Genomic DNA, 14,840 nt, shown 5'->3' with positions numbered 1-14,840 from the left:
AGGGAAAACAAACTTCTTCAGTGACTGACTCATTTCACAAAAATAAGCTCATAAGCAAAGTGAGATGTCCTGTTCTCTGGAAGTATCAGTATTTCCCCACTAAAAGGTGAGATATTTGTACACCCACCTTTTTAATATCTAAATTTAAGCTGGATATGTTTCTTTCCTCACTGTTATAGAATCTGCTAGTACTCAGCTAACTGGGCTAAAGATAAAATCTACCCATCCTTAAACCACATTTTGACAATTCAGTAGAGAACAAAGTGTGGTGTTTACAGTATGTCTGTCTATTTTTTGCCAGACATGAACACTCAAAAACTAATTGAACAAATGTGGACTCGCTGGAGCCAGCGAGTTCATGCAGGAAGAAAAATTGCTTTCCATTACCATTATCAGGGAGACACAGAAGAGATTAAGATACATGTATATTCTTATGTATAGGATATGTATTCTTATATATAGGATATGTAAGATTACATGCCTTTTAACACATCCTTCCAGCATCACAGCATCTAAGGGGTCAGTATCATTTTGCCTATGTGTCAAATGAAGGAATGGGGTGGGAAGAGTCTTGGCAGGTGGCAGAGCCTGTTTCTCTGACTGAAATGGTCCCTGACATGGTTGTTTGGTTGGGATACCCCTATTCTGACATTAGTTGTCTGAAAATCTGGATGAGCTCCCTCCCTAGTGTGTAAAGAGAAACAGTCAGTGCCAGAGGACACTGACACCAATTTGATGCTCATCCGTTGTCAGTAGGTGCTTTACAGAAACCCAGGTGTCTGAAGAAAAGAGCAGGAGAGTGGTCAGAGTGTGACCAGAGCCTGTGGGGTGATAGGTGAGGGCTCTTCTGTGGGGCAAGACCTACCCAGGGAGCATAGCATTGAGGATTTCTCTCCCCTGCTAGGGATCTGGGGCTGTAACACACAAAGCTTCCCAAAACCAGAGGGGAAGGTGGAAGGGGGAGGAGGGAGACTAAAAAAGAGAAAGCTGTTTCAAACAGAACTGTCCAGAGAGATTTTGCTACAGAGAACTCATATTCATAGCTTAACCGGGATAGAGCATGGTGCTAATAATGTCAAGGTTGTGTATTTGAACCCTGTTGGGGCCATGCATTTTGGAGTTGGACTACATGATCCTTTTTGGTCCCTTCCAACTCAGAATATTCTGTAAGTGTTCGACACACTTCATTTTTCTTGCCAGCATTATCCACTGCGTTGTCTTTGAGCACCAGTTTCACAGATCAGAGATAAACAGAGATAACCAATCTTTTTCTGCAGATTCTCATTCAGAATTACTTTAGAGTAATGTCATGTCTCTTTCTTATTACACAGAGATTTCCTAAGGTAATGAAAGCTATGAAAGCTATTTCTTTTTTAATTACACTAATACTTCCATTTCCCTTCTTAAGCTACAGTTTTTACCATCTTCTGGTCTCTACACATGTTCTCATCCCTTGTTTACTTGTTTCCCTGTCAGGGCTTTGTGAGGTCTTAATTACCATTGCTTTAGGACTATTACATAACTCACAAAGTCAGCTTTAGTAAAATTCATTCTTATCATTAGCAGATTAATAAGTAAACTCATATCTCAAAAGGAATGGCAAGGCACTATTGGCTAATTTCAATCATGTGCTTTGGCACTACAGCATATAAAAAAGCATGGATTTACACGTCCAGCACCAGGCTTTTCTGACACTTGACTTCTCTTCCTCAGCCCACCATGGAGGCCCTGGGAGTGACCACTATTTTCTTGCTGGTATGCATCTCATGCCTTCTCTTTGCCACATGGAGAAGCAGATCTCAAAAAGGGAAGGAGCCTCCTGGTCCCACTGCATTCCCCTTTGTTGGAAACCTGCTCCAGATAAACCCATGGAATTTGCCTGAAAGCATGAAAGAGGTAAGGGACTGTCTTATTCTTTCCTATGTTGTCTTCATGGCGTATAAAACGAAGTCCAGTCCTGTCGTTCTGCTAAATTCACAAGCTTAACTTGCATTGACCAAATGTTAAACAGAAACAAAAGGTTTCCCAGATATACATGCTTATTAAGTCTATATATAATCACAATAATCTATTGTATTTCTAAGTCTATATATTACAGGTGTGTATATATAGATATATCTATATGTCCATATATTGTAAGTCAGTCTATAAATTGGCAATGGCCATAGTGAAATGAGTTACGTGCTGACCTCACAATTTGTACCACAGTACTACAATTTGCAGTGGATTTGCAACCAAGGCATTGATGCTGCAGCAGTATAATCTTCCTGTGCTCAATTCCTCACCATGCTGGCAACACAGCCTGGAACTTTTTGCGGGGAGAGCCCTGCTCCATTTTGCTACCTCTGCTCCCTAGCAGATGTGTAGGATCTCCTGGGAGTGGAAGTAGCAAGTGCAGAAATTGAAGTAAAAGTGTTTGGAGGTATTCACCTCCTGTGCTGTCCATTCCCTCCCCTGACTGATGTCACTCATATGGCAAAAATACCCCTTTGAGAGATAGTTTCACAGTTTGTGGTCAAAAACCCTTTAGGCATTTGCTTCCATGTTGTGTATATAACTGATTTTAGAGCTCATGTAAATTGTTATCCACTATGCCCTGCACAAAGGTATTCTGAAATTTTTTGCCAGACCTGTGAATGGCTATTTTCTTTTCTCAGATTTGGACTGGATACTTGCCATTTTTATTCATATTCCCTATTTCTTGTATGATTCCGTCAACTGTAACTCATAATTGAAAGATCTCTGCGCTGTTGCTAATCAATATCATGTCTCAACAGTGTTGGGGCAATGACACATCACCTCTCAGACCTCTTTGCTGCAAATGTCATATGCTTATCATTGATGTTGCCATGTTGCTCTTTGTGCTCACCTTTCCTACAGCTCAGTGAGAAGTATGGTCCTGTCTTCACAGTACATTTGGGCCCACAAAAGGTTGTGGTGCTGTATGGCTATGATGCTGTAAAAGAAGCTCTGGTTGATCAAGGAGATGACTTCAGTGGAAGAGGCACTCTACCACTGATTAAAAAACTCTTCCAAGGCACAGGTACATTCTTCGTAATGCCAGCATGCAAAACAGATGCTTTCAGAGCTTCAGAAACACAGCTGAGAGGGCAGTGCAGGGGGACATGGTAGATTTCATTTGCTGCTTTTACACAGACAAATTAGCAATTAAAGGCAAAAAACCCAGCTCATTACTTGGACCCTTGAGTAAACTGATCCCCTGGAGAACTATTTAAAGTCCCAGGATGGCTTCAACAAGTGCCTTTTTATTTCCAGCATGCTTCAAGCTCTGGCTAAAATTTTGTACCTTAAATGTGCTTCTAAGGTCTAACATTCATTCTCCCATTTCTGAAAATATTCTGAATATAGACACAGCTAAGGAACCAGCAAAAGGAAAGTCCACAGCACAACAAGATGGATAAGATAATATAGGCTGACCCAGTAAGGGCCACAGGGTTATGTTAGTGCAAAGTCCTGGTGTCCAAGACCAATTCAGTGTTACTTCTTACTTACTTTGTAACATAGTTTTTCTTATCCTGGGAATAAAGTGAGTTTTATTCAAGGGCTGTGACACATGGATCAAATTTTTCACCTTCGGAATTGCAGAGAAGTTATGGTTTTGGGCAGATAGCAACTGCAGTGTAACTCCACAGAGAGGTGTCTTTGCATGCTGAGTACTTACTATGTAGTTCCCATTAAAGGGAAAAAAAACCTGTTTCATCATGAAGGTCTATTTTTCCTCCCTGTGTCAGGCATTGTGACGAGCAACGGGGAGACCTGGAAGCAGCTGAGACGATTTGCACTCACCACCCTGCGGGACTTTGGGATGGGGAAAAAGGGCATTGAGGAGCGAATCCAGGAGGAAGCTCATTTTCTGGTGGAGAGGCTCAAGAACACACATGGTATGATAAGGACTTTGTGCCTGTTGAGACCCTGTGCATATCTGCAATTGGACAATGAGGGGTGTAGGGCTGCTTCACAAAATCTATGACCCAAGGAGTGGGTGTATGGCTGCTGTTTCTGCTCCCTGCTTCTATAGGCAAAGTTATCAGTGGGTCAATCAAAGGCATTGTGACAGTAGGGAGGATAACAGTAGGAGAGAGAGGCTTGGAAAGCACCTTTTAACCTATTCTGCTTGAGGAACAAAACAGGAAGGGGCAAAAGGAATGGCTTTGCCACAGAGCCAAGGCTTTGATGGAATTCAGCCATGGAGACAGTGCTGGATGCTGTCAAGTGAACAAGTATACTCTTCTTCACCTTGTCTCCTGCAACTCTATGTAAACAGATCTGGAAGAAGTAGGTGACCAGAGAACTCATTTGCCCATATTTGGGGTTGGGTCCATCTGAACACTAGACAATAGATCCCAGTATTGATGGGGCTGTGCAATGGGAACAGGTATATGAGCTACTTCTAAGGGCAGGGTATAACCTTACACACTTGGTTTCAACCTGTAAATGTGTTTTCCAGTAATAAATGTCAGTGTTACTTCTAAATGTGTCCCCTGAGGGTGGCACAGCACCAGCCACCCTTTTCATTGCCAGCCCTCAATGTGTGCCTATTCTGCAAGGGGGGAAAAGCAGATCGATCTAAAAGAATGATTAAGCATTACTGTTTTCCATGAACCACTAGAAAATTCAATCTGGCATCTCAGATAAACATTTGTTTTATAAATCAGAGAAAACACTCTCACCTGCCTTCCTTTTATCTTTTGACTATTACAGTAATACTATATTTCTTATGCCCTTAAGCAAGCTTCTAACTCTGGCTCACCTTGTTGCAGCATCTTTTACTGTGTATTAAAAGGTTTTACAAGCAAGATATATACAACCAAAAAGTATAAATCCATTATTTACCCTTAATGTAATTAAGAAGTAGCTATGACTAATGTCTTCTACATTCAGCATTAATATACTCACCACCTCTGAAATGTCCACTGAGTCTTCAATGGCCATGGAGCCACCAGTCAGGCAGAGAACTGATTCTGTTGCTCCTTGGAATAGTCTGCTACCAAGTTGACATTTTCTCACTCTGCAGTTTTCTTTCAGGATTTTATACCTTTTCATGTTATTGTTTCTCATCTTGAACCCTTGAGAAGCACCCTATCACCATCTGTAATTAGCTTTCCTTTCTTTCTCGGGTCTAATCTTGCTTTTTTGCTTACATCATAATTCTCTGCACAGGAGTCATGCAGCTGTACTACCAAAACTAGACTTTGATACTAGACTTTGATCACAGGCATTTGAACTCCAAGGAGAGGGTTATATAACTGAGGTTTCACTAATAAAGTCAATAAGGAGAATGCAATAACCTAAAGACATGGTTCAGGCAAAGTCCCCATGGTTTCATTGGGATTTTGTGGGAATGTTTATGCTGTTTCTAATAAACAGTCTGTAAGATAGACAGGCATGTGCTAGCTGAAGAGCAACTAAGGCACTCAGACCAGGGTTCTGCTAAAAACAAGACAGAAAGAGATAGTTAAACCACTATAAGAGTGAAATTATTTCACTTCAAGAATAAGTTGGTAGGCCCTTCACCATCCTTTCAAAGGAGTGCAAAATCTGGATTTCCAGAGAATGTGAAACTACCTTGTAGTGTCAGAGGAGGGGTTGATCCATGAAATACTGAAAGCAAGATATCTCTTTTTGGTGGCTGTTGCAGAGCAACCCCTGAACCCTAGCGGTTTCCTAATCCACGCTGTTTCAAACATCATCTGCTCCATCGTCTTTGGGGATCGGTTTGACTATGAGGACAAGAATTTTCTAGCTTTAATTGATTGGATAGAGGAAAACAACAGGCTCCAGGCCTCTATACAAACACAGGTGTGTCTGGTTTATTTAATATATTTGTTAGTTGTTATAATATTCAAATCTCTGAATGTAGTGAAATCATAAAGTAAATGGCCATAAAATCCTAAGTAAGAAAGACCTACTGTTCCAAAACAGTTTAACTCCCCCATTTTCATAGTTACAATCAGGGGAACATTTTAGTATATCCACATTAATCAGAATGTGCTTTTTCATCCCTCTATTTTTACAGCTATATAATTTCTTCCCAACTGTCATGGATTATATACCTGGACCTCATCAACGACTGATAAAAAATTTTGAAAAAGTTGATAAATTTACAACAGATATCGTAATGGAACACCAGAAAACCCTGGATCCCACTTGTCCTCGAGATTTTATTGATGCTTTTCTTAATAAAATGGAACAGGTACTGTAAGAGCAGAGATTTATTGGATTATATGGAAATCACTACTTGATTCAGATCTTTTACTTGTGATGGGGCATTGGGTTTTTGCAAATACAGAGGGGAACTTGCTCTTCACTGACTTCATTTTATCCTCTCTATTTTCTTATCAAGGATTTTTAAACACAGAATTAATAGCATGAGCCAAAGTGATGAAAGCTGAAGACCAATCTGGTTAATATAACTCAATGCTCCTTCCATATAATAATATTATTTAGTAAACCTACCATAAATGCTGGTGTTCTGGAGAGTGTTGTATTTTTGAAAGAACATTAGATGTTCTTTCTAAAGATAAACTTACTTTATGGGTACAGGATTTTTCTTTTTAAGCAAACTTCTTGGGTTTGTCATTCAAAACCTTCTGCTAAATCTTCCTGCAGGAGAAAGGGAATGATGACTCAAAATTCACCGTTGAGACCTTGAGCAGAACCACACTCGACTTGTTCCTTGCAGGAACTGGGACCACAAGCATCACACTGAGATTTGCAATTCTGATTCTCCATAAATACCCAGAGATAGTAGGTAATGGAAATAAATAGTTTAAAACTTTTTAATAGGTTGTGGGATCAGTTTGGACAATTCCTGTCACTACTACATGTGGCAACAGTCTTCTGACTAAGGAAGTATGTTTTTGCAGTGTGGAAATGTGTATGCCTTAGTTGTCTTCACGAGAAGCAGATGTCAGTACTGAGTATAATCATATATTCCTGGCGCGCTAAAAGCATATTTTGTTGTAAACATGGAGAGAGGTTCAGGCAAACAGATGGGAGACTTCTTCATTCAACATTGACTGATTTCTCAACAGAAAAAATGCAAAAGGAGATTGATTCCGTGATTGGCCGGGACCGAAGCCCTCGCATGTCGGATCGGAGCCAGATGCCCTTTACAGATGCTGTGATCCACGAAGTCCAGAGATACATTGATTTCCTTCCTATTAATGTCCCACATGCTGTAATTAGAGACACCAAGTTCAGAGACTATTTTATCCCCAAGGTCTGTTATACTGTCTCAGAAAGGTCGTAATCTCTTGAAAACAATGATAAGTTTTGTTCTTTGTATTTCTTTTCAAAAGCATTGAAATGTGATACTGAATTTAATTTCTTTTTGGAAGGGGATTCTGGAAGTTATTGAATCCAATCCCTTGAATTAGAAGAAAAAAAAAATACTGTTGCATCCTCTGTATGAAGAGGGAGATATTTCTGGGGCTTTTTTTTCACATCAGTGTAAGTTGTAATTTATTTGGAAGCAATATTAAATACTCTAAACAGACTCTTTATTAAAATTCACTAAAACCATCTTTGCCATACCAATGGCATATATTTTCATGCATTAAATGTTCACTTAAAACTGGTTAAACTTTGACTACCTTTCTGTTTAGCTCTGGGAACTTCTTAGTGCCTCCTTGCTTTAACATATCCCCATTATACCTTTCTTTCTTGTTAATTCAGGACACTCTGATATTCCCTATGCTGAGTTCTGTCCTACATGATAGCAAGGAATTTCCAAATCCAGAAAAATTTGACCCAGGACATTTCCTGAATGCAAATGGTACCTTTAAAAAGAGTGACTACTTCATGCCATTTTCTACAGGTAAGACCTCTTGCTATTTTAGATCCTAGACCATCCTCTCCTGAAATCTCTCTGAAGATTTCATAGCTCCATCACCATTGTCTGTACAACGATGTCAGGTGACATCTGCTAGAGCCACTTCTGGGAAGCCCTAACCCCTGCACTACAGTTCCAGCTGACTTCCTTTTTCAGCAAACACAAGAACTCCTCCAATGCCTTCTACAAGATGTGTATGAAGTAGAACTCAGTCATACAACTTGTCTCTCAAACCATGAAACAGCAGCAGAACTTGAGCAACCAGTGCTTTCAAACTGCCTTCACACACCGAGTACTCTCATTGTTCTAGACCTTTAGTTCCTAGTTTCATTCATACTTCCCCAAAATACTGCAGTGCTGCCTGTGCATTCTGAGATGCCTGAATTTTCATGGAACTGAGGCTAAAATCAGTTATCAGCAAAATACTCCACTGTGACCTCTTTCGTTTTGTTTTTTTTTTTTTTTTCCTTTTTGGTTGTAGGAAAACGCATCTGTGCAGGAGAAGGTCTGGCCCGGATGGAAATATTCATATTTTTAACATCCATCCTGCAGAACTTTACTTTGAAGCCTGTTGTGGATCACAAAGACATTGACATTAGCCCAGTCATCACCAGTCTGGCAAATATGCCCCGAGACTATGAGGTGTCTTTTGTTCCACGACTATGAGGTGTCTCTTGTTCCACGATAGCCAAGTGAAGAGTTTCCAGCTCCCTCAATCATGAGTGCTCCGGCTGAATGACAGTCATTTCCCAGACTGTTGAGAATGAAATACTCAGACCATTTGGTAGATACTTTATGGAGACAAGAGTGCTTAGAAAATTGCATGGTGCTTTCATAATCCCCACAGCCAGCTCTAAAGAGCAGGCAATCACACAGGGAAGTTGTGTGATTCCACACAGGGAATTCCCTGTGCAAAATTAGAGATTCTTCTCTGCATCTACCTCACCCAGCTGTGGTTCCTTTCTGGCTCCTGACATGTCAGGCTGTCTGCACAAGTTCTCTGAGAGCCCTGCTGCTGCTTTCCCTATCACCGGAGGGGTTCCAGCAGGAATAGATGCTTGTACTCCAGGGTTTTTACAAACTCTGCTTCAAATACCTCTTTCTGTACTTTCAGTTTGTTTGTAATCTATTTGTAAAGGCAAACATAAAACAGGCGGTTTTTTTTGTGGTAGATAATGATGATCTATTGTATTTGTGACCCAATACTTACTGTCTACTGTGGTGGGGACAGAGTTTATCAATGACTGGGCAGATGGTTTATCCTCTGTGATTACAATGAGGTTTGTGAAATTACAATTTATACTGCAAAATAAAGAAGTAGTATACTGAATTGTTGTTTTTCTGATATTCCAGAACATCTTTTAGTGAAAAAACAGTGTCCACATAGTGTCCATTATACTCCAAAATCTCTTTCAAGTCCTGTACACATCTGGCTGCTTCATTTCACTCATATGAAATGTGCTATGGCTTGAAGAATGAGCTGGTTAATGATCTACAAACATCCATTCCCAATTTGGGATAAAGCTGCACTGACCCTATGGGACCCATCAGAACCCCAGCTGTGGTTACAGAGCTGTTCACTGGGGAGAAAAAGGACAAATTAAATAGTAGCAGCATCCCTCCCCATACCTTCTCCTAGACGAATGCCAGCTTGCATTTTCCCAGTATTTTATGAAGTAAATAAAGACCACTACAGCAATGTTGCAATCAGGAAAAAATAATAAATAGTTTATATGACTTGCCAAGCATATATGTACAGATCAATGGCTGGCATTTCCTGTCTTGATTACATTCCCATCAATGTATAATATATTGTGATTACAGTGAAGACAGAGAGCTTAATCTATATTATGTGGGAAAAGACAGAATTGTAATATTACCACAATGCCATTAACTGTTTATGTGAAATAGACTGAACTTGCTTCCTTTCAAAGATCAATAAGCTAGATATACTATGCATTACTAGCATGGTACTGCAGAGGCAAAAAGCCACAAATTCCACAGAATCAAAGAAATAAATTCTCTCACCAGACAAAAAGAAGAAAGTGCTGTACTTCCTCTTTAGCTGTGCCATGACTAAAATATCCAAAACAAATGAGGGAGCAGCTTTCTTATTCCAGTTATCTTCCTTCATGCTGAGAAGGAGGCAACCAATGCAGATCAGCAAAACATGAGCACAGAAATGCTTTTTCTATTTCAAACCCAGGATTTTCAAAGTGATGGTGAAGGCTCTCAAAATCATCTGCTTCACTCTTTTTAAAGAGCACTTGGGAAAAGTGTCCATCCTGACTAAACAGTGGCTGTACACAGCCTGACAGCATGATGATCTTTATCACACTAGCACCTGACTAGACATTCTTTTAAACACTCTAAGTTTGAACCACTTCCTTCCTACATACAATACTTGTACTGTCTTCAACTGCAACTCACTCAAAAGCCAGCTTGAATTACTGGTCAATAGGTATAGAAAAAATATCCTTGGAGTAGGACGAATAACTGTTCAGTAAAAAGGGCTCTGCCAAATCAGCAATTTGGAACACTGTTAACCTAGTAGAGAAGTAGAATTTTGTGGCAGGCATGTCATTTCAAAAAACACTAGGATCAAAATTCACTGGTGAAGTAGAGAAAGGGTCTGCTAAGTCAACTGAGCATGTGATAAAGTAATATGTCTTGAAACTTCACCAGAGGTCCAGACAGTCTAAGAATATAATTGCAGGAATACTTTATGAAGAGTTTAAAACACATGTTCTTCTATCATCCCTAGTAGCTTCAAGGAGTTTGTCTTTATTAACAGACCCCTTTGAAAAAAATAAAAAAACAGCCTGTATAATCTTTCCAACAGAACTTGAGACTCCAGAGAAATATACGCATCAAGTTTATTGTAAATTTGGCTCTCTATTTCAAACAGATAAAAGGGGACACCAAAATGAAGTGTTTTCAATATCCCACCCATTAAGTCCAAAGGTCCAGGTATCTTCCCATCACAGAGCTCAATGAAGGAAAAATTGTAGCTTAGGTCCTGCTGCTACTAAGGGAAAATGTCTTTACAGTTTATGGAAGACTTTCCCTAGAGCGAGTATTTCATGTGGGAAACAGGACTAACACACATATAGCCAATATCGACATGAGTTAAAGACAGGCTTCTACTTTTCATTGCAGAACTGAGTCAACAGTACCCCTTGAGAAGAAGAAAATATTATTCAGCCTTAAGCCTGAATACAGCCTATCAACAGCTGAAAAAAGTCCCAGTCTCCATGTCAGCAGTAAACCAAATCCTTGCCAACATACAGAATTGCTGTTAAGCAAAACCAGGGATCAGTCCGATTCACTGCCCAACTCCAGCTTACAGACTACTGTAATTTCATCGTTTCTCCAGTTTTTTGTACTTGGCTTCTGCAGAAGGAAAAACAGAATTTTAGTACTGGGTAGGTAAAAGCTTTGCATCCTGTAAACTAATTTACTGTATCATTCAGGATTCTTTTTTTCTAATGCATTTAGGCAGATATAATTGTACAATAATTTTTTAAGAACCTGGTGCTTAAGTCAGACAATAATATTAATTTAAGCCAAGAGGGCTTGGGTCACTGGTGGAACATTATGAATCCCTCAATTTGCAAGGTTAAACATCAGTCTTTAAATTATAAGTCAGTGCCTACCACAAAAACGAAATCAAGCCTCATTAATGAGCAGTAGTTAACAACACGTGTACTAGTCCACCATAACATAACTCATTACATGAATCTTTCCCCTATGCTTATCACTTCACACACAGTGTTTGTGCTCAAAAGCAGCATAGGCAACTCTGCACCTCAGATTTGTTAAACAAAACAGAGTTTACTTTTTTTCATTCTTTTTAAATCCTCTTGCAAGACACTATGCTGCTGGCTCTTAACAGTGGAGGACAATAGTTACCAAGTTTTTTGGAATATGCATCCAGTTTATAAGCTGCCTGCTCCAGAGCTGCAACCTGTTCCTCAATTAGGTCTATCTGTTCCAGATATGGCTGAAGATCAGCATCTTAAAAAAGCATAAAAATTTTATCTGTCAATTCTCAGTAATGCACTTCCAAGAAATAGTTCACACTTGAAACACAAGAATTTCTTATTACATTCTTCAGATGGGACAGTTCAAAAGGTGCCCTCTCCCGCCCCACAATTAAGTGGTAACTCTGACAGCCATGTTCCAGGAAAATATTAAATGTTTAAGAGTACTGTCTAGTCTCTAACACAAGTAACAAGAGACCATGAATTAAAAGAAGTGTTATTCCTATCAGATCCAGAGGCTGGGGTAAACCAGGATACAAATTCAGATGTATTTTCTCTTACAGTAGTCTACAGAGTCTAAAGCTGTTAAGAAATATACAAGACTGGCACTGCATAGCAGCACGTCTGTATCGATGAGTTTTATTTCCTTCAGCACTAATGGAGTGTGAACCTTCTGACTCTAAGATGCTTTATTTCTCAAACAAGTGTGCCATTTATGATACCCCTACCTTATTTGGTGTACTTACATTTTTGGTTTAAATCCTTCAGATTTCTACTGATGTTTATAGCAATATCTTTCATTTCTAAGTACTTCAAGCTAGTCAGCTTATTCATGTTTTCCAACAGTTTGTAGTCTTCACTGGTGGCTTAAAAAAATATAAAGTATATTTTAATTAAATGTGATGTGGTTTGAGTTGTGCGCAGACTCTTCAAAAGGACAAGAGATTTCAATCCAACAGCCAAATGAAGCACAGCAGTTTAGATGGCAATACAGGTTATTAGTACTCACTCTACAAAAAGACGACATTTTGTGAATTCCAAAAATCAACTGCACTGATGAATTTACTTCTAAATTTTTTTGGAAAAAAATTACTAAGGCCTCATATTTCTATTCTTAACTCTGTCAGTTAGACACTTATGTTTACAAAACTGATAGGACAAATCCAGACTGGTAATTTGTACCATATATCCTTCCAGTCTGCAAATCAGAGTGCTTTCAAAATTAGAGCCTATGCTACGCATTAACTTGGTGAACAGTTTACTTTACTCCAGTTAATTTTGCACAGCAGTTTATTCTAAAGCATAAATGTTGGAAAACATATATGATCCTTGCTCTCAAGAAAAAAATTACTCCACTCTCTGTAGAGCCTCCCTCCTACTCTGCCTTAACCTAGATGCTTTTGTTAGATTGACTTTCCATGTACAAACTTCTTTGAGACGAAAAAGAATTATTTTTAAGCTGCTGATATCACACTGAATTGTTCTGAGAAATATTTGTACTATTCTGGGACTTCATTAAGTTTTGTAACTAATCTCAGTGTTGTTAGCAGCCTAGCAATGTGCCAAATTTGGACAGCCAGTCTTACCAGATGTGATCTAAATAATTACAGTTTAGACAAACTATCCAACAGATTTCTTTCAAACAAAGTGAAAAGAAAGAACTTGCACGTCAGTATTGCAGTGCCTTACCTGTCAGTTCACCTGTCAAGTAAGTGGCCATTTTGCTGAACATGTCTTTGCAGAGTTCATTGATATCTGCTTCCGCTGGCTCCTTAGCTTCCTCTGCAGTTTCAATAGCAGGATCCTCTACTCAAGAGTAAAGACATTACAGGGTTAAGGCAAACTATAGCAAGTCGGGAAGCACAACAGAAAGATTACATGGCCCCATTTTTTCCCCCTTCGAGCTGCCTACAGCTATTTTCCATGTACGTTGCCTTCTTTACACTTTACAGTGTTAAGAGGTAACAAACCACGGCAGCTTCTTCGAAGTAGCACCAACACTATTTCCAAGTAATAGGGAGCATTCAAGAGACAGGCACCCGGCCTGACAGCACTGACAAGTATTAGTCCCCCTCGTGCCTAAAGAGCAAAGCAATCTGGGGAGAACTTCTGAGCGGCTGTGCACGGTGCTGCTGTTTATTTCTAGTCACTGATTCGGAAAAGAAGCACAGCTGCCCTAGTCGGCTTCATATGGGCTACAACAGATCCCCACCTGCGGAAAGCGGCAATCGCCGCTTTTCCCACACTCTGCCCTTGTTCGGCCCCTCCCCGGAGCAGCCCGGCACCTCTTCCCCAAGCCGGCAGGCCGCTCCTTCCCCCGTCGGCAGCGCTTGCCGGCTCGCACACGAAGGCTGCCCGAGGCCCGCGGCTCCCTCCGACCGAAGCGCCGGCAGGGGCAGGACCCGGCCGGTCCCCAGGGCAGCAGCAGCGGTGGCAGAAGGCGTATGGCCCGGCCCGGCCGGCACCCGCCAGGCCGTGGGCTCGCCGGGAGCTCTTTCCCGCGTTGCGGCCTCCCCAGGCCGGGCCCAGCCCCGCACCGCGACGCTGAGCCCGGGCCCAGCCCCAGTCCCAGCCCCAGTCCCAGTCCCAGTCCCAGCCCCAGCCCCGGCCCCTTACGCTTGGCGGGCTGCGCGCCGGCCTCGGGCGGCCCCTCCGCCGCGGCCGCCATGGGCACAGAGCCGCTCCCACGGCCCGGAGCCGCCTCCTCCGGGCCGCGCCAGGCCCGGGCCCGCCCCGCGGCCCGCGCAAGGAGGAGCCCCGGAGCCTCCGCCCCTGAGGGGCGGCCACGGCAGGTGTGCGGTGTGCCGGCACTGCGGGGACGCGGCTGCAGGAAAGACGCAAATATTGAGGTGCAAAACGTGGTACGAGGTTACTTTGCCCCAGCCGTTAAAAGCAGTGAAGCCGAACCGAGAGCGCCTGGTATGTGCTCGATGCGGCTGCGCCGTCAGTGCGCTCATTTCCCCCTTCCCACCGCAACCGGACCGCTCATTGCAAGAGCACCGGCAGGACTCTCACACCGCACGCCCGGCTCAGGGGCTGCTGCCAGCCCGCCCTTCACAGGCAAACTCTTCAGTCCTGTGTTTGAGGATGTTTTCCTTTGGCTTAGCTGAACCGCTTACATCCGCAGGTCTTAATGCGATTTAAAAGCATCTCTTCTGCTGCTGGCAAGGTGGTCGGGAGACAAGCAGCAGCACGATAGTCTGTCCTGTGGGGACTGTAGT

At 41.6% G+C, this 14,840-nt stretch overlaps 2 protein-coding genes across 2 annotated transcripts; one reads left to right on the top strand and one right to left on the bottom strand.

The window, feature by feature from the left end:
• Window positions 1-1,685: 1,685 nt before the first annotated feature.
• On the top strand, window positions 1,686-9,185 carry LOC119702510 (cytochrome P450 2H1-like). Its single transcript, XM_038140729.1, has 9 exons — window positions 1,686-1,896; window positions 2,881-3,043; window positions 3,753-3,902; window positions 5,660-5,820; window positions 6,038-6,214; window positions 6,631-6,772; window positions 7,056-7,243; window positions 7,699-7,840; window positions 8,337-9,185. The coding sequence occupies exons 1-9, from the start codon at window positions 1,720-1,722 to the stop codon at window positions 8,519-8,521; spliced, it is 1,485 nt and encodes a 494-aa protein (XP_037996657.1). The 5' UTR covers window positions 1,686-1,719; the 3' UTR covers window positions 8,522-9,185.
• Window positions 9,186-9,556: 371 nt separating this feature from the next.
• Window positions 9,557-14,506, bottom strand: BLOC1S2 (biogenesis of lysosomal organelles complex 1 subunit 2). The gene is made up of 5 exons (XM_038140731.1): window positions 14,236-14,506; window positions 13,309-13,425; window positions 12,366-12,485; window positions 11,768-11,872; window positions 9,557-11,248 (listed from the first exon to the last, which is right to left on the bottom strand). The coding sequence occupies exons 1-5, from the start codon at window positions 14,285-14,287 to the stop codon at window positions 11,217-11,219; spliced, it is 426 nt and encodes a 141-aa protein (XP_037996659.1). The 5' UTR covers window positions 14,288-14,506; the 3' UTR covers window positions 9,557-11,216.
• Window positions 14,507-14,840: the final 334 nt, after the last annotated feature.

Source organism: Motacilla alba, chromosome 6 (assembly GCF_015832195.1).
Source record: "Motacilla alba alba isolate MOTALB_02 chromosome 6, Motacilla_alba_V1.0_pri, whole genome shotgun sequence".
NCBI lineage: Eukaryota > Metazoa > Chordata > Aves > Passeriformes > Motacillidae > Motacilla > Motacilla alba.
Note: the sequence above shows the minus strand (reverse complement) of the source record. Positions and strands in the feature narration are given on the sequence as shown.

What these genes read in the sequence shown, in the direction of transcription:
- LOC119702510 (XM_038140729.1), top strand. Translation starts at nt 1,720, where the DNA reads ATGGAGGCCCTGGGAGTGACCACTATTTTCTTGCTGGTATGCATCTCA. An exon ending in TTCTTAATAAAATGGAACAG is followed by an intron (nt 6,215 to 6,630) that starts GTACTGTAAGAG and finishes ATCTTCCTGCAG; the next exon opens with GAGAAAGGGAATGATGACTC. An exon ending in TAAATACCCAGAGATAGTAG is followed by an intron (nt 6,773 to 7,055) that starts GTAATGGAAATA and finishes ATTTCTCAACAG; the next exon opens with AAAAAATGCAAAAGGAGATT.
- BLOC1S2 (XM_038140731.1), bottom strand. Translation starts at nt 14,287, where the DNA reads ATGGCGGCCGCGGCGGAGGGGCCGCCCGAGGCCGGCGCGCAGCCCGCC. An exon ending in CTTGACAGGTGAACTGACAG is followed by an intron (nt 12,486 to 13,308) that starts GTAAGGCACTGC and finishes TATTTTTTTAAG; the next exon opens with CCACCAGTGAAGACTACAAA. An exon ending in TGCATATTCCAAAAAACTTG is followed by an intron (nt 11,249 to 11,767) that starts GTAACTATTGTC and finishes TTCCTTCTGCAG; the next exon opens with AAGCCAAGTACAAAAAACTG.